The 18,753-nt window shown below is 45.3% G+C and overlaps 1 protein-coding gene and 1 long non-coding RNA gene across 3 annotated transcripts in view; one reads left to right on the plus strand and one right to left on the minus strand.

Moving 5' to 3' along the window:
* The first annotated feature begins 5,074 nt into the window (after positions 1–5,074).
* Positions 5,075–18,753, plus strand: part of LOC115083746 (oocyte zinc finger protein XlCOF6-like) — a 52,457-nt gene continuing 38,778 nt past the window's right edge. For both annotated transcript variants that reach the window (XM_029587741.1, XM_029587742.1), the window contains exon 1: positions 5,075–5,406. In XM_029587741.1, coding sequence (XP_029443601.1) covers positions 5,383–5,406 — 24 coding nt within the window. In that variant the 5' untranslated portion in view covers positions 5,075–5,382. The remainder of the gene's footprint in view (positions 5,407–18,753) is intronic.
* On the minus strand, positions 7,465–18,166 carry LOC115083749. Its single transcript, XR_003854397.1, has 3 exons — positions 17,963–18,166; positions 8,457–8,575; positions 7,465–7,698 (listed from the first exon to the last, which is right to left on the minus strand). It is a non-coding gene; the product is annotated as an uncharacterized LOC115083749 (long non-coding RNA).

The raw sequence follows: 18,753 nt of genomic DNA on the forward strand, positions 1-18,753 counted from the left end.
TCCACAAAAGTTTCAGCCACAGCCATCTCAGCCAGACGTTGGGCTTGGTTAAAATCATCCAACCTTCGCCCAGAGGTTCAGGATCGTCTTGCTGATTTACCCTGCTTAGGCGATAATTTGTTTGGAGAGCAAATTCAGCAGATTGTGGCGGAGTTAAAAGACCACCATGAGACGTTGAAACAACTCTCATCTGTCCCACCTGAGCTGACCTCCAAGCAACCGCAAAAGAAAGACTCTAAGAAGTCATTCTTTCGACCACGCCGTTATTACCCTCCATCGGCCAGGCCTCGTCCAGCTCGATCCTCTACTAGGCCTCAGCCGCGTCAGCCTAGGAAACAAAGGCCTACTGTAGCCCCTCCTCCTGGGCCTGCGGCTGGCCTTTGACTCCCCTGTAGGGAACACATGCCAAACCCCTCTTCCGGACATCCCTGTAGGAGGTCGACTGTACCATTTTCTACAACCTTGGTTGCAGATCACCTCAGATCAGTGGGTGCTAACAATTATCGCACAGGGTTACCACCTCAACTTCATAACTCTTCCGGCAGACTCCCCGCCTCTTCAAGCGTGGAGTCTATCCACCCATTTGGCTCAATTACAACAGGAAGTATCCCTTCTTCTGCAATCAAATGCTATAGAACCCGTTCCTCCCTCTCAACGAGGCAAGGGATTCTATTCCAGATACTTCCTAATACCAAAGAAATCAGGGGGACTACGTCCCATTTTGGACCTTCGAGCCCTCAACAAATACCTTCAAAAAGAGAAGTTCAAAATGGTAACCCTAGGCGCGCTGCTCCCTCTGCTACAAAGAGGGGATTGGCTGTGCTCTCTCGACCTCAAGGACGCTTATACCCACATTGCGATCACACAATCCCATCGCAAATATCTGCGGTTTCTAGTAGGCCACGACCATTATCAATACCGTGTCCTCCCTTTCGGTCTAGCTTCTGCCCCACGAGTCTTTACCAAATGTCTCGTAGTGGTAGCAGCATTCCTAAGGAAGGAAGGTGTCCACGTCTACCCATACCTGGACGATTGGCTAATCAGGGCCTCCACCCAACAGATAGCTCAATCCTCCCTAAAATTGACAATTCAAACACTCCTTTCCTTAGGGTTTCTCGTCAATTACGAGAAATCTTGCTTAGTCCCGTCTCAAACCTTATCCTTCATTGGGGCAGACTTGGACACCTTACAGGCAAAGGCTTACCTTCCTCTTCAGAGGGTCCACACCCTAATGTCCCTGGCTCGCCAGCTCCAGTCTCAGAACACTGCCACGGCTCGCCAGTTCCTCATTCTCCTAGGGCACATGGCATCCTCGGTTCAAGTCACTCCCATGACCCGACTAGCCATGAGAGTAACACAATGGACTCTACGACACCAATGGATTCAAGCTTTTCAGCCTCTGTCCTCCATAGTCACAGTCACACAAGCGCTGCGCCTATCCTTAACCTGGTGGACGACTCAGGTCAACCTCCTTCAGGGCTTACCCTTTCTTCCACCGGATCCGCAAGTAATCCTAACCACCGACGCTTCTCACATCGGTTGGGGAGCCCATGTGGACGACTTTCAAACCCAAGGGTTATGGTCCAAAGAGGAAGCCGAACACCAGATCAATTTCCTGGAACTTCGAGCAATCCGCTATGCGCTCCGCACTTTCAAAGATCATCTCTTTCATCAGATAATCTTAATCCAGACGGACAACCAAGTGGCCATGTGGTACATAAACAAGCAGGGAGGCACAGGCTCCTTCCTTCTGTGTCAGGAAGCTGCGCAGATCTGGGCGGAAGCCCTCTCCCACTCCATGTACCTCAGGGCCACTTACCTGCCGGGAGTAGACAATGTATTAGCAGACCAGCTGAGCCGTGTCTTCCACCCACACGAGTGGTCACTCGATCCTCTGGTAGCGACCTCTCTGTTTCACAAGTGGGGTTCTCCCCGCATAGACCTCTTTGCGTCCCCTCAGAACCACAAATTGGACGATTACTGCTCTCTCATTCGGAGCCAGCACTCTCGGCCGAGGGATGCATTCTCCCTCAAGTGGACAACCGGTCTGCTCTATGCATTCCCTCCACTCCCTCTTGTGTCAAAGACTCTCGTGAAGCTACGCCAGGACGGAGGAACCATGATCCTGATAGCACCTTTCTGGCCACGCCAAGTATGGTTTCCAATACTCCAGGATCTCTCCATCCGCAGGCACATTCCTCTGGGAAAGGACCCGCATCTGCTCACTCAAAACGACGGATGCCTCCTCCATCCCAACCTCCAAGTCTTGTCCCTGACGGCATGGATGTTGAAAGGTTAGTCCTTCAGCCTTTCAACCTTTCAGATTCCGTTTCTCGGGTCCTGATAGCTTCACGAAAGCCTTCCACAAGAAAGTCTTACTCATACAAATGGAAAAGGTACACATCATGGTGCACTTCTCAGTCCCTTGATCCCCTTTCCTGTCCAATCTCCAAATTCTTGGACTATTTATGGCATCTCTCTGAATCAGGTCTTAAAACCTCTTCTATCAGAATGCATGTCAGTGCGGTAGCCGCCTTCCATAAGGGTATTGGGGGTAATCCTATTTCAGTACAACCCCTAGTAACACGCTTTCTTAAGGGCTTGCTCCATCTAAAGCCGCCCTTGCGTCCTCCGGCCCCATCCTGGGACCTTAACCTGGTTCTTGGTCGTCTTATGAAACCTCCTTTCGAACCTCTGCACTCCTGTGACTTTAAATATCTCACTTGGAAAGTGTTATTCCTTTTGGCTATTACTTCAGCTCGCAGGGTTAGTGAATTACAGGCCCTAATTACCTATCCGCCTTACACTAAGCTCCTGCAGGACAGGGCGGTACTCCGCACTCACCCTAAATTTTTACCTAAGGTAGTTTCTGAGTTTCATATCAATCAATCCATCATACTACCTATCTTTTTTCCCAGGCCCCACTCCAACTCTGGAGAGCAGACCCTGCATACCCTAGACTGTAAACGAGCTCTAGCTTTTTACCTAGACCGTACAGTTTCCCATAGGAAGAGCACTCAATTATTCGTCTCTTTCCATCCTAATAAGTTGGGACAACCTGTGGGTAAGCAGGCTCTTTCTTCCTGGTTGGCGGACTGCATTTCTTTTTGCTATGAGCAAGCTGGCATTCCTTTTCAAGACCGTGTTAAAGCACACTCTGTGAGGGCCATGGCGACGTCAGTGGCACACCTTCGATCGGTGCCGCTTCCTGACATCTGCAAAGCTGCAACCTGGAGTTCTCTCCATACCTTTGCAGCCCATTATTGTTTGGACAAGGCTGGAAGACAGGACTCCATCTTCGGCCAGTCTGTCTTGCGTAACCTTTTTCCAACCTGATGTACCAACACCCTTCCACCTACCCGGTTGGGTGCGGATGCCCTTTCCCAAATTTCTCCTCACTTATTGTGCCTGCTGCACACCGTTGGGTACATTTGGTGCAAGTCGGGACATCCTCAGCTCGGTACTCACCCATTTGTGAGGACAACCATCCTGCTTGTCCTGTGAGAAAGCAAATGTTGCTTACCTGATGTAACAGGTGTTCTCACAGGACAGCAGGATGTTAGTCCTCACGAAACCCGCCCCTCTCCCCGCGGTGTTGGGTTCGTTTTATTCTTACTTTCTAGGCACTGCCTGTAGCTTTGAAAATCAGACTGAAGGGAGACCCCTGCTGGCTGCAGGGTCAGTGCCTTGCTGGGCATGCCCAGTAGGGGCCAGTCAAAGTTCTGTTTAAACTTTGACAGAAGTTTTCCGTGGTGGGCTCCATCCTCGATGTCACCCATTTGTGAGGACTAACATCCTGCTGTCCTGTGAGAACACCTGTTACATCAGGTAAGCAACATTTGCTATCTCCTTATTGCATCGGGCGTTAAGAATATGCCTCCAAAACGCATGTCCATCCGCTAGGCTGGGCATGCTTTATTGCATCGGCCAGAGTGAGAAGAGGAATGCGCGCAAGCCAGGACTCAGCGGCTCATGAAAGAAGAGAGGAGAGTGCACAGAGTCAGCAGAGAGCAGCACCATGCAAAAAAAAAAAGTCGACATAAAAAAAAGTTACAGGGTGCACAATATACCCACTCCAGGCCTTATCTATTGTGCATGCGTGATGTGTCGATAAAGAGCTGCCGCGGGAAAAAAAACAGATGCTTGTAAATTGAGCATCCGCTTTCCTAACCTATGCAAAGCCACGTCTCTTTGGTGTCTGATGCAATGGATGTGCTAGGGACCCAAAATGTATTCCTAGCATGACTGTTTTAGGGCAGCAGCCTATTTACATATTGCATCAGGTGCCCAGGAGAGGTGGATGTGTGTGTGCATTAAAAACCATGCACCTAGTTTGGATGCATGTTATTTGCACACACTTTATTGCATCAGCCTGATAGATGCTTATTCTAGCACTCGATTGATGGATGCCCTGGGCGCTTGCCTGATTGGCCTTCCCTTTACAGCAGTGATAGCATAAAATATATGGAAGCCTGCCATGAGGCCACAAATGAAACCTGACCTTGGACAGTATCTAGCAGCACCAAAACCTGGGTTTTCTCCCCTGTTGTATTTTCTGTAACCTGTAATTTTACCCCACCGGTATTATTTTGTAATTTAAATGTACTTTCTTCCTCTTTAATTGTTGTGTATACTACTTTGGCAAGAGGTAAAATTGCCATGAATGTGATAACGAAGAGGGTGGTGCTCAGGCTTCTTCCCTGTGCGGCTCCTGAGCCTGGAGCTAGGAAAGACATGAAAGGCACTGGGATCTGGACAATGACAAGCCGAAGGAGAGAAAGCTCGCGCCGCCACAACAGTGGAGGACTCCTCTGATTGGCTGCAAGAAGCGGAAGAAGGCGGGCGGGGACGGAGAAGAAGAGCAAAAGCTCCCTCTCTGCTCCGCCCCCCCCCCCCGTGGGACGTGCAGGAGGCGGGTGGAAGGGATGGCTCGAGCTCAGCTGATTGATTGGCTGCGGGAGGTAGGCCGGAGGGCCGCCTTCCGAGCGGCTGATTGGCTGCGGGAAGCGGAACTGGAAGGCCGGCCGGGGACCGCAGGTTAGGCTGTAGTTAATAAGTTTTTCTGCCGCTTCCGTCGCTGGCCAGCTTTTGTTTGGCCGTCGCCCTATAATGGCGTGAATCCGGGCGCGCGCGCGCCAGGCATTGTCACTATTTTTTTTTTTTTTAACCCACTTGAGATTCCGTGCTCCGACGCGGCACGAGCACGGCCCTATATTTGCCACCCCTGGCCTAACTCCCGTCCCCTCCCTCCTAACCCGGAAAGATTTCCTGCAGCTTCTCCGCAAGCCTCGGCCATTGAGAGAGAGAGAAGCAGAGCCTGAAGAAAGAGAGAGAAGGGAGAGAGCCTGCAGCTTCCTCCTCCCCAGGAGAGCAGGAGAGAGCATGGCCGAGGCAGAGCCTGCACAGGTAGGAGGGGCAGAGGGGGAGCAGACAAAGACTCTTCTGTGCCGAAGCAACTTTTTACAGGGAGGAAATGTTCTTGCAGGAGTGATTTTTTTTTTTTTTAATAATTTCATTATCATTATCATTATTATTTTTTGTTTTACATTAAGTGATCAAAGTGGGTTACAACAGATCAGAGATATGTAACACAAGCCTTGATGTAATAAGGTGCGGTCGGTATTAACGCTTGTTTGTGCACACATTTTTGTCTGGAACGTTTTACTCTCAATTTAACAAGGAGTTTAGCGCACAAAAAAATATGCTCATAGCTAGGAGTAAAACCGTGTGCACAAATTAGCACGCCATGCAAATTCCATGTTTATGTAGTTTGTTTTTTATTTTGGAATAGCCAACTAGAAATCTTTGCCAGGATTTCATTAGGTCTCCTATTGCTCCAATAGGGTCGGAAACAAGAGGGACCAAGAGCTGAATATTATCCATGTATGTGATCGATTCTTCTTAATAAGAGGGCCTGGGTGGGAGAGCAAGTAGATGTTCTATTTTCTGTATCTTATTTGATGAGATCCCTCTATGCCACTGTCCCATGCTTTCAGCCTGATATAACAAGACACAAAAAACCCCCCATGTATTTTCTTTACTTGCATACTAAAAAGGTTTTAATTCCTGATGTAGTTTCATGTGCAGAGAACATGCTTTGTGCACAAATCATGTTTTATACACACAAATCCCAAATAGAAGAACCCCACACAATGAACTCAAGTTCAGCCCCATAGATTTTACTCTACCTCTCATCAGGAGCTAAATTTCTAGCATTAAGGAAAAATGAGGTAAGTGTACTTGCCCCTCTCAATTTTGGAAGTAATAGCTAATGTCATGATTAAGAGTTTTTTTGCCAAGTCTGACTCCCCCCACCCCCACACACACTGCTTCTGGCACTGCTTCTTATATGCTACATAGGTATTTTGTATCTAGCATGCTACATAAGCTTGTATAATATGTTCTATACTGTATTAGTTACTGTGATCTATTGTAATGGGTTTTGTTTCTGCAGTGCTCGTCACCCTATAAATCATGTCTCCTTGCCCCATTCTCAATCTATATCATCTATTCTGTCTTCTTTACCACTCAATAATCCTATACAACAAAAAAGAGCAATTAAAATATCCTTGTAACAAATGTAATATCATAGCTCCCTCAGATTGTGGAAGAAGGATTTAAACCAGTTCAACACATGGCTATCTATACCCAAAGCCTTTAGATGAGAGATTAGGATGTTATTATCCACATTGTATAGAGATTGTGGAGTCCCAGCAGAACTTCCTGGCTATGATCCAGACACAAGCATAGTTTATCGGCCGGGCTTACTGGAACTGCTTTAGTGCTGAAATGAGGCTAAAACTGGACTGAAATGGACTGAGAGATAATTAGAAAGCTGTGTTATCACCACTTTTTCAGTGATCTAATGTAAGTTTGAGGCTGGGTGGTAGTTGCCTAGATTGTTTGGGTCACATTATTATTTTTTTTTTTTCGAATTTAACTTTATGCAGTCTGGTAGATGTTTTTCAGCCAGTGAGGCTTTTAGAATGAGCTGGATGCCATTAAGTGGCCTGATTTTATTCTGTAACTACTTAGGCCAGGAGTCTTCATGGCAAGCTGTCACTTTGTCTGAGAGGAGGGAGTCTGTTTCCTTTTGGAGAGGATGAAAAATGGTAGATCCATGGGATGGTGCACAATGATTCAATTCCACAGTGCCTTCCTTTGCAGCATCGGTTTCTGGTTTTTACTGGTTGAGAGTATTGTTGTTAGAGAAAACATTTCCTAGGCTGTTGCCCTGTGATTTGATGGCTAAGGTGGTGGATGAAAAAGACTTTTGTTGCTGTACCTAAGGGTCTTTGCCTGTATGCTACCAGTTCAATATGCTGTACCCTTCCTTGGTTTAATTCTTATTCAACAAAAGCGGGAAATAAATCCAAATCAATAAATCCAGTAGTTCCCAATAGCCTGTTGACAGTTTGAAACAGCTCTCTGGGTGTTTTTTTGCTTCATCTGTTTGAACTGGCATGAGCTAAATGCAGCTAATCAAGTGCTCCTAGAACGTTACAGTAGTATAAATTACTTTCTTTTGACCTGGCTCCTTTTATCATCCAGCTCAATGAAACCAGCCTGTGGTGTGTGGCCAGGGAACCTTGAGCCACGGTTCACTGCTATCCAGGGGTTTCTTTCTGGCTTTCTTTCCTTTTGTGAAGCAGAGATCAGGTGCACTCGCATCTCCCCGATTCAGGGTTATCTAAGAATCTGAAGCATAGAAAGAAGTGTTAGACCATAATATCCCCCGACTTCAGACCGAACTCACCCAAGCGCTCCTGTATCAGATGCTGCATTTGTTTGCTTATATGCGTTGCATGTGCGAGTTGGTGGTTTAATGATTGTACTGATGCTATATTTAATTTCTTGCTGTAAAGCCTGTGCACAGTGCCCTTGGATATCCATATTCTAATCAGTCCCTGGAGATCAGGGATTTAATACCATTGTTTATCCCCTGGGGATCCTACACACACTTTTGTACTTGTACACACAAATGTAAACAAAGGTGCTCAGTAGGAATAGTATTTTTATCTTGGTGGCTGAAAGATTGAGTGGCACACCCTGATCCCACTTATCCAGCCACACCCCTCCCTCCCCCAGTGTCTTGTGCATGAGCTCGGATGAAAATGCTTTCCAAGTATAATATTTGCTCAAGGTGGAGGCCAGACTTAAGTGTAGAGCAGCCTTTGGCTGACTTTAAAACCTCAGACTCCCTCTGCTCTGTGCAGAGGCACAAATGCTCTGTCAGGCCTTAAGCCAGAGGTGCTGGGACAAGAGGCCTTTGGGCCACTGGGTGACACTGGTAAATGTGTTTGAGTCATCCGGGAGGGTCTGCAGTGGTCCTTGGTTGGGGAGGGGAGGTTACTAAAACGATCTCTAGAAACAGCGCCTTGTTCCCAGCAGTGCAAGGTCTGCTGTGCCAGGGGATCTGTTGTTGTTGTTGTTTAAAGTGAAGGAACTGGTCTGACCTTGGACATGAGTTGTGAGCATAACATGGACTGAGCTTGCGTATGCCGGCCTGAAACGGAAACGCCTGTTTCTGCAGAAGTCCTTTGAGGTCATTGGGCTTGGGATGTTAAATTGAAACCTGCGTCAAGACAAAACCACATGCAAAAGTGAAAAACCAAATAATCAAAAAAGAGAAATCCACTTGAAATAGTGCAACCAAATTGGGAATGAACTTGCAATAAATAGATGAAAAGATGGGAGGAGCAATTATATACGATTGCTGAGCTGCTCCTTCCTACCACCCTAAAGACACACTTCTTATTCCTACAGTACCTGCATGTAACATTTACAAAAAAAAACAAACCCCAAATGTCACTTTCTAATGGATTTTCTTAATATGCAGTAAAATCGAAATTTAACTTAACGACTTATCAGACAAATCTTCCAGTGTTAACAAAACCTCGGCTAGAGATGTGCAGCTGCTGAAGGACACATGAGCAGTACTTCAAAAGTAGCACTTCTTTATTATTATTTAAAGATTTTTTTCTATACCAACATTCGTAGGGTTACATCATATCAGTTTCCGTGGGACATGAAATACAGCAACAGGTGCTTTACAGAGAACTAGAAAACAATGGTGACTGGTAACAATAATGAAAAAGAAACAATGTTTTATATAACAGTATTGCAAAATTATGTTACAAAAGCTAATGTACATAAGTGAGGGAAGAGAGAGAGAAAAAGAGGAAGGGAAGGGTGAGGGAAGAAGGAAAAGGTAAGGGGGGGGGGAAGAAAATAAATTATTTAGGTACAGAATAGCAAGAAAAGAATAGGCACTTTTCATGTCCTAACTTGCTCCGTTGAAGTTATTTATTGCTCTCATTCAGTTATTTTATTTATTTCCAAGTTAAATCTTCCCTGTTCTCTGTAAGACATTATTCTACATTCTGTCAATTTTATTGTTACAATGTAAACCGAATTGATTAGCAACTTTGTTGCTAGAACTTCGGTATATAAAACTGTTAAATAAATAAATAACTATATTTGTAAATGACGACGTTGTACATGCTCAACAGAACTTCAGTACTATGTACAGTTCTGGTCGCCGCATCTCCAAAAAAGATATAGTTGCGATGGAGAAGGTACAGAGAAGGGCAACCAAAATGATAAAGGGGATGGAACAGCTTCCCTATGAGGAAAGGCTGAAGAGGTTAGGGCTGTTCAGCTTGGAGAAGAGACAGCTGAGGGGGGATATGATAGAGGTGTTTAAAATCATGAGAGGTCTAGAACGGGTAGATGTGAATTGGTTATTTACTCTTTCGGGTAGCAGGACTAGGGGACACTCCATGAAGTTAGCAAGTAGCACATTTAAAACTAATCGGAGAAAGTTCTTTTTCACTCGGCACACAATTAAGCTCTGGCATTTGTTGCCAGAGGATGTGGTTAGGGCAGTGAGTGTAGTTGGGTTTAAAAAAGGTTTGGATAACTTCCTGGAGGAGAAGTCCACAAACTATCAATCAAATTTACTTAGGGAATTGCCTCTACTATTACTGGCATTAATAGCTTGGTAACTACTTAAAGTTTGGGTACTTGCCGGATATTTGTAACCTGGATTGGCCACTGTTGGAAACAGGATGCTGGGCTTGATGGACCCTTGGTCTGACCCAGTTTGGCAACTATTTATGTTCTTACGCTATGAACACAAACAGCGTGACCCTTTATTGCCCCAACACTGGCTGCATTTTGAGAAGCCTTCCTTGGGGTGATGGTTGAAACGTTGCATCTCTGCAGCTTTGAGTGCAGTTGTCTGATAAGCTCCTCCCATCTTTATCTATTTATTTCAAGTGAATTTTTCTTGAGTACATGTAAGAACATTAAAAGTTGCTAATTTGACTAAAGCCCAGAAGAATATAGCTTGGGCTTAGCAAAGGCTCAGAATCTGACTGCCTGCTTCCAGAGATGGAAGTCTTGGCTTCCAGCCCACCGCCTTTGTTGGTAGCCAGGCAACCTGAACCTATAAGCAAAGTCCTCCATCTTTCCTACCCTTCTCCCCATCTTCCTAGATTCCCACTTCCTCATTTTACTTCCAAAAATATATGCCTTGCCTTCGGACATCAAAAATACTCCTGCGTTCCCCTTCCTTGGAAAGAACTGCCGCCCCGTCCGTTCTGCCCCGGAAGAGGGGAATGTGCAGTTTATCCCCTATCCTCTCTCTGCCCCCGGAAGAAAGTGGGGGTGTGGGAGCTCTCCTCCCCACAAGAAACGCTGCTTTTCCAGGCTGGAGGTGGTGGCTTGACTCCACTTCCTCCCTTGCAAAGGGGGAGCAGAGGAACTGCCATCTCCCCAAGACCTACCATCCTAGAAGAGGGGAAGGCTTTCTGCCTCTGGTATCGCAGGATGTTGAAGCAGGGGTATGAAATACTTAAATGGTATGTAAAACATTTTTTAATTTAATCAACTACAATTTTCTGGAGCTGCTGAACGGGCGAGGTGCAAGCTCAAGTCAACTTGGTACTGACTTCTGGAATCCCCCTTTCACAGAATGCCGCACGGGGCCCCCACGTTGGGGTAGGCCGACCTACTCTTTCTCAGCCTAGGGAGTGAGCAGGCACATCAGGGAAGTAATGTGGCATACGTAGACCCAGTGTGAGTGGGGGTAGGATCTGCTGGGCATGTCGGGGTCCGGGGAGCTCCCCCTCCACACTGCAGTTGCAGGTGGCCAGGACCAGTGCTACAGGATGAGCAAACTACAATTGCATGTGGTGCTGCACCCAGGGGGAGAGAGGGCTGGTAGAAGGGAGGGAGAGGCCTGGTTGGGGCAAAGGTGTGTGTGTGTCCCCCTCCTGCCCCCTAGTATTCCAGTCTCAGGGTGATTGGAAATCAAAAGCTTCTAGGTATGCAGAGCAGAGGAACTTTTTAAATCCTTGTTAGTTTTAATTATTGGGTGGCGATTGTGTCTGCTGTTTTGGCATATTTTACTGGTGTTTCAGAAATGTGTAAAAAAAATTTTTTAGTTTTTAATTGGATGTTCTATTCATCAGCTGTTTTTAAATATTCTTTTTATAAGTATGGATATGCTGTTTTATATTTCTTCATTTTGTTTGGTTTATGAGGAATGGTGGCAATCATGTTTTTTCATTGTTGCTCAGAACACAGTGTGGCTTGTTGCAGTTTCCAGTTCAGTGTTTGACTGCACATTTTTATTTGTATTTTATAGTCTCTTTATTCTGTTTTTGGTGAGGGTCTGTCTGTGCTCTGCATATGGGACCGAGGTGAGGTATTCTGCTAACATGTAGTTTCTGTGTAGTTATCAATAGCAGCCTGGTTTGTTCTGTTTTCTTAATAGGAGGTTTATTGGTGTTTTAAGGCTTAGTGCAATATTTGCTGTGTTGCCTTTTCATAGATGGGGTTGTTTGTGTTTGAGTGCTGGTAGTTAGTACTGTTTTTGGTGTGAGAGGTTTATTATATTGTAAATCAGTTTAGTCATGGCTTTCTGAGGGCTTAGCATGCACCCAATGCGTGTTTAAAATAGTCCTAAGGCCAAATTGTCTCTTAATCTGTTATGAATACATAATCTTAATTGTGTGTGGAGAGGGCAGAGCACAAAGTTATAAGATTTGCCGAGGGCATTTAATACACCGCCCCTGCACCCATCCACCTCCCTCCCCCAACTCCTCTTACCCCCGTCCAAGATTCCAGAATGGGGCAGGAATGAGCCCCAGCTGCTCCTGGCCCGCCTGCCTGCTCTGGCCAGGACCGTTGTGCTGTACAGAGGTGCTACAGGCCCAGCCAGTGCCGGGTCTACCTATCCACACGTGCACTGGGGGTCACAGTAACAAGTGTTTAAAAAAAAAAATGAGGAGAGGAAGCACAGTAATTATTCCCACAGGGCAGCAAAAAAAAAAAGCTAGCATCAGCCCTGCAGGTGGCTTTTGAGGAGGAAAGGAGCATTGGAGGTAGAGAGAGTATAGGAGGAGGTGAGACGAGAGATCAGTGCAGGAGGATGGGGGAGAGGGGATGATAAGAGGAGAGAATACAGAAGGACTTTGAGAGAGGAAGAGCGGTGTCCCAGTGTCTTTCAGAAATCCTATTCTTTGAGCGGTCGCTGTCATGCTTCCCCAGTCTGCCTGCATGTGGACCCTGAGCCTGCTGGGGTGGACTGATAACAGAACCGATCTGCTGGAAGCTTATCAGGATTGCTGGGACATGACTCACTAGGACGTTACATCCCTGCTTTTCTTTAAACAAAACTAAATCAAACAAACTAGCCTATAATCTTAAACAGGCGCCAACAGCCTTTCAGTTGAGAACATGGCGTGGGACAAATCAAAACATTTTATATTTAAGACTGTTTATTGAAAATATACAACAGCTAAAGGTTGACATACATGATTCTGAAGCATGCCAAGCATCAAACAATTCAGTCAACCAGATGGTTCAAGACATTTTCCCCCCTGCGTCATGTAAAATAAGAGGAATGAGAAAAGAGAAAAAGAAAGTAAGTTCATATTGGGGTCTTACATTTTGCAAAATATACCTGTTGGAATATAGAAATTTGTGGATAATTAATCACCTCTTCTGCCCTCGGAGACAGTTGTAGATAAGGGTGCCAAATGTCAATAAATTTTAAGTTTGCGTTTAAACGACCACGTTGTAGTTTGATTTTTCCATTTGCATGAGGCCATGAAATTTATTTCTTCATAAGAGAATGGTCTTCGCAATCAAACATGCTTTCCAGAGCAAAAGGCGTTTGCCCTTCCCCTGAATCTGGAAGGAGGATGCTACAGCAAAGAAGATGCCTTCAGGAGCAAAAACCACTGTCTGTCCTACCAAAAAAGATAAATACTGACAAATTTACTCTCAAAAGGACTGAATAACGGGTCAAACCCAAAAACAGTGCCCAATGTGCACTCTTACTGCACATTCCTGACTCCAGATAACCCACTCTATACAGCCAGGATGGAGGCAAATAAGCTCTCTGTAAGAATTTGTATTGCGGCTCTCTCAAATTTGCATCTTCCATCAGCTCAGGTATGTGCTTAAGAGTGGGGAAAAATGAAAATCGGCCAAGTCAAATAATTCCACCTTCCACTTGGCATGCAGTGGAGCACTAGGAGGCTCAGGCCTTAATCTAACTAGGGATCCTAGGATGCGAGAGATCCTGACTCTACTATGAATTTCGGCTTGAAAAAACTCTCTCTGATCTGCGAAAGTATCCCTAAGATTAGTACTCTGCATTGAGGAGATGTCAGTCTCCTAAGGATGTTGGAAGTTGGTTTGTTCCATGTTTGATCATTGATGGTGGGTGCCATGAGACCCCGCTGTTCATTCTGGGCCTGGTAAGTTGCAACTCCATAACAGCTATGTTCCTTTCAGGAGGGCATTTCTTATTTGCACTGTAAATCAGTTAATAGTTTTCTAATGCTGTTGAAATGCAAGTTTACCCATTGGATCAAACCATTTTAGCTTTGGTGACTATAGGTGTCCGAATGGGTTAAATCTTGCTATAATCAGTTTTTGAGTTGCGAAGATCTGCAGGACTAACTGTATCGTTTAGGAATCTGATTCAGATCTGCTTTCTGGATCTTTTCTTGTGGAACTCCTGATAAATGTTAATTGTAATGGTATTTTTATGAAGCAGGAGCTAAGTTTCTTTTGTGATTAATCTGTTTCATTTTTATGAGTTTGGTAGGTTGGGGGTAGGGTGTCCAATCTTGCCTGAGGGTAGGTCCTGGAGAGGAAGGGGTGAGAAGTAAGGGGAGAGAGGAGTCTGGGGGCAGGAGGAGTAAGGCAACTAGAGGAAGGGAGAAGGCTGGAGGGGGTAATTGGGGTTTTGTTGCGAGCAGTTTTCCAGATCCTCCAGCTTACTTTCCTATAGCCTCCAGGCGTTACTCCGTCTTAGCCTCTGCTGTGTCATGGCCACGGATGCCATCTTTTTTAAGTATGACACATGATGCACCATAGCCATCAAACACCGGATGGTCGGGTTTTTTTTTTGGTTTTGTTTTTTGAACGAACCTGATTAGTGCATCAGGTTTTTCAAAAACCTCTTCAAATTTCCCATCTAATTTAATTTCTATTGCTTTTTCAACTGCCCCAGTGACCGCATTGATGAGCGCATCCGTCTGAGCCATCTCAGTCGCTACCTCCATCTTACCGTCGGCCGTTTTGGGATCTGCTGGTTGGGATTTATCTTTCTCCTTTTTCATGAGCTGGCTCGACATGCCAGCTTTAGAGTACTACTGATCTGATCAGCATGTGTTACCAGGTGGTAAGGCACCCAAAGCGACACCCGATGCAGCAGAATTCAGCAGGCCAGGGGTGGATGGTAAGCAGGCCCGAAAGGAGCCGATCAGCAACACGTCCGCTTCCCTTCACAGCATCTCGCCTTGTCTTCTCAAAGCATTTTAGTTCTGAATTCAGAAGGGAGGTTGACATGTCAAGCTCCAGCCTCAGTGGCAGAGAGATTCTGTCCTGGTGTCTCATTTGTATTGGGCGAGCTTAGCTCAGGTTGTTTGGTTTGGGAAGCAGCAATGTTGGTGGTGATGAAAGTAGGTCTGGAGAGAGACTATAAGCCATTTGTTTTTAAATTTTGATTCAAATAATGCAGTTAGGCTCCTGTTCCTACTAATGTGCAATTTTTTTTTTTTTGGGCGGGGGAGTTGGGGGGTCTCTCTCTGAAACTGGGCATGCATAGCCTGGTTCACAAGCCTCGAGTCCCGGGAGGAGATGTTAACATCATCTCAATAGCCCAGGAAACAAACGTATACATAGTAACATAGTAATGACCAAATGGTCCATCTACTCTGCCCAGCAAGCTTCTTATGGTAGTATCTGCTGAGCCATGCATGTTACCTCCATGTTTCTCGTAAAGGTGGTCCATACAGTTATCTCCAGTTCTTATAAGAGTAGTAGTATTTACAATCAAAAACCAAGAAACTGTCAAACCCGTAAAAATTTACAGCTAGCAACATTTTTACTGGGTGAGGAGCCTTCCTGAAAATTCTGGCAATGCTGTCTTGCTTTGCTTATGGACTTGGCCGTAGAAGCAGTCCTGTGCTTTTTCCCTTATGTCTTCATATCAGTACCCCAGACCGTAAAAGTCGGGACCAGTATTGGTTGCTGTCTAAATCCAATTCCCCTTCCCCACCCCCTGCCATCAAAGCGGAGAGCGATGTTGAAGTTGCGTCAAAAGTGTCAAGGCTTATTGGTTGAGGGTAGTAATCCGAGCGGGTTACCCCCATGCACTCTTCTTCATTTACGTCCTTCAGCCTTTAGGGATCCACAGTGTTTATCCCATGCCCCTTTGAATTCCTTGACTGTTTTTGTCTTCACTAGCGAGTCAGTGAGACAGTGATCTGTTTTAATCTCTCTCCAAAACCTTTGCACCTCGTGGCACCTATAGTCACCATCTTAGCTTTGGTGACTATAGGTGTCTGAGTGGGTTAAATCTTGCTGTCTCAGAGTTTTGCATTGCGAAGAGCTGCAGGACTAACTCCAGTCTTCGACCTGTATCTGTGATGCATTTAGAAATCGCTGATGTTATTCTGCCTTGTGGTTTTTGAATGCTAACAAAACTCTAGGAATTCTGGGGGATCCATCTCTTGTCTTGGTGTTTTCCCAGTGCACTCCTGAGTCGTAAATAAAGGCAGTGCATATCTTGCCCAATCTTGTAGGTTTCTTTTGGCCACTTGAATGAAACAAATTCCTCATCCTTCCACAGCTGCCCAAATGTTTTACCCTGCCCTGCTGCCACTTGCATATGTTGGCATAAAGTGCAGGGTTGTTGCTATAGGTAAGAAGCCAGCTGCTGACATTACACTCTCCAAACCTGTATGGCATGAACTATTGTGGGATTTTGTCTTGAGATTCTGTGAGAAGATGGGGTGTGTCTATCCTCCATTTGGGCTTTCTCTGACTGTAACCACAAAAGAGCAGAGAGGCATCCTTTAAACAATTCCATCAAGCAGGCTAAGCGTACTGCCCGATAATATGCCTTGAAATCGGGAGCCTCCATTCCCCCCCTAGTATTTAGACTAGACTAATACAGGGTACCTTGTAATGTCAAATGAAGCTGGAAAGCTAAACGCCACTTGGGGAATTTAATGGGGGATAGATTGAAGTAGGTACATAAAGTGGGGAAAACAATACTCCGTCTTCAGTAAATTTAGCCACTCTTTTAAACTTTTTTCCAGATTTGAGCAATCGTCAATGAACTGTTCAGTTTATAGAGGCTTCTCAAGTTTGTAGTGACCCTTATTTTCAAATATACAAATCCTTCTGCTGCCGTCTTAAAATGAGCTGAACAATCTGGCCCCCTTTACCTTGATCCGAGAGGCCCTCACCGATTCTCTTGTTGCTTGAGCCAGTGGCTCCATAGCCAGATCAAAGAGCAGGTGGTCAGTGTGCCATTAATCATAATTTTTAGCCCTGGGTTTCATATGCAGCCCTCTGCTTCCATCAGCAAATTGATTGGGCAAGGTGATGCATATAGGGAAAAATAACCCATGCTATAAATACCTTGTTGCTGAATTATGGTTCATTGTAAACCGAGGTGATATTTGTAACGTGCCGCGGTATATAAAAATCTCTAAATAAAATAAAATTACACAATGTTGGGTTCCATATTAGGTGCTACAACCCAAGAAAGAGATCTAGGCGTCATAGTGGATAACACATTGAAATCGTTGGTTCAGTGTGCTGCGGCAGTCAAAAAAGCAAACAGAATGTTGGGAATTATTAGAAAGGGAATGGTGAATAAAACGGAAAATGTCATAATGCCTCTGTATCGCTCCATGGTGAGACCGCACCTTGAATACTGTGTACAGTTCTGGTCGCCGCATCTCAAAAAAGATATAATTGCGATGGAGAAGGTACAGAGAAGGGCTACCAAAATGATAAGGGGAATGGAACAGCTCCCCTATGAGGAAAGACTAAAGAGGTTAGGACTTTTCAGCTTGGAGAAGAGACGACTGAGGGGGGATATGATAGAGGTGTTTAAAATCATGAGAGGTCTAGAACGGGTAGATGTGAATTGGTTATTTACTCTTTCGGATAATAGACTAGGGGGCACTCCATGAAGTTAGCATGTGGCACATTTAAAACTAATCGGAGAAAGTTCTTTTTTACTCAACGCACAATTAAACTCTGGAATTTGTTGCCAGAGAATGTGGTTAGTGCAGTTAGTATAGCTGTGTTTAAAAAAGGATTGGATAAGTTCTTGGAGGAGAAGTCCATTACCTGCTATTAAGTTCACTTAGAGAATAGCCACTGCCATTAGCAATGGTAACATGGAATAGACTTAGTTTTTGGATACTTGCCAGGTTCTTATGGCCTGGATTGGCCACTGTTGGAAACAGGATGCTGGGCTTGATGGCCCCTTGGTCTGACCCAGTATGGCATTTTCTTATATTCTTATGTTCTTATTTCTTCAAAACTGCCAAAAGAAATGGCTGTGCCATCCTGTCAAAATGCCTTACCAGTATCTAAGGCTACTGTTGCCCTTGCCAACCTGCGTTGTACGTACCTGGTTAAATAACCTTTGCGCCTTATTTATGGACCGTCCTGATCCTGGCGCTTCCGTTTCAGGACCTTGGCCAGAATCTTCCTCTTCTATTTAATAAATGAGCGTGGCCGATACCAAGCTACGTCTTTGTGCATCAGAACTGTAGCTGCATTAGCCTTCCAGTGCTGGCATTTAGACTTCTCTTTCCGTTTTGATATTCTACGTTTTCCTCGGAAAAGCACAAAGAGGATTGCAAAGAAAAAAGCGAACGGCAGTACATATGCCTGGGTGTGAGGGGGAGGGAGCCTACGAACAAGGAACTGTGATGGTAGCAATATGTTGTGTACGCTGATTTCATAGTATAGGGAGGATACCTAGCAATAAAAAAACCCAAACAAACACGGCACATAGTAACACAGTAAATAAAAGTAGAGTACTGTTTTCATAGTTAAGGGAGGATACCTAGCAGTAAGATGTGGAGGGGGAGGCTTTGCTGACTAGCCAGGTTTTGATTCTGTCTCAGAAAGAAGAGCAACAGGTTTCCTTACGTAAGACCTGTGGGATATTGTTCTTGGGTGTGGAGCAACCAAATACTGAGAGACTCCTGTAGCAAGTGTGAAAGGGGTGGATAAAAGGACCTGTTGGGAGGATGGCGTCCCCTTGGGTTGCCCCGGGGGGGGGGGGGGGGGGGAAGGAGTTACGAATGCTGTTACTGTTTAGTTCAGACGTTTGAATACAGCACAGAGCGCTTTAAACTTTATCCTGCTCTCTCGCAGGCCGACGCAATGAGACATGCGCAAAAAATCATGCAT

Source organism: Rhinatrema bivittatum, chromosome 2 (assembly GCF_901001135.1).
Source record: "Rhinatrema bivittatum chromosome 2, aRhiBiv1.1, whole genome shotgun sequence".
Taxonomy (NCBI): domain Eukaryota; kingdom Metazoa; phylum Chordata; class Amphibia; order Gymnophiona; family Rhinatrematidae; genus Rhinatrema; species Rhinatrema bivittatum.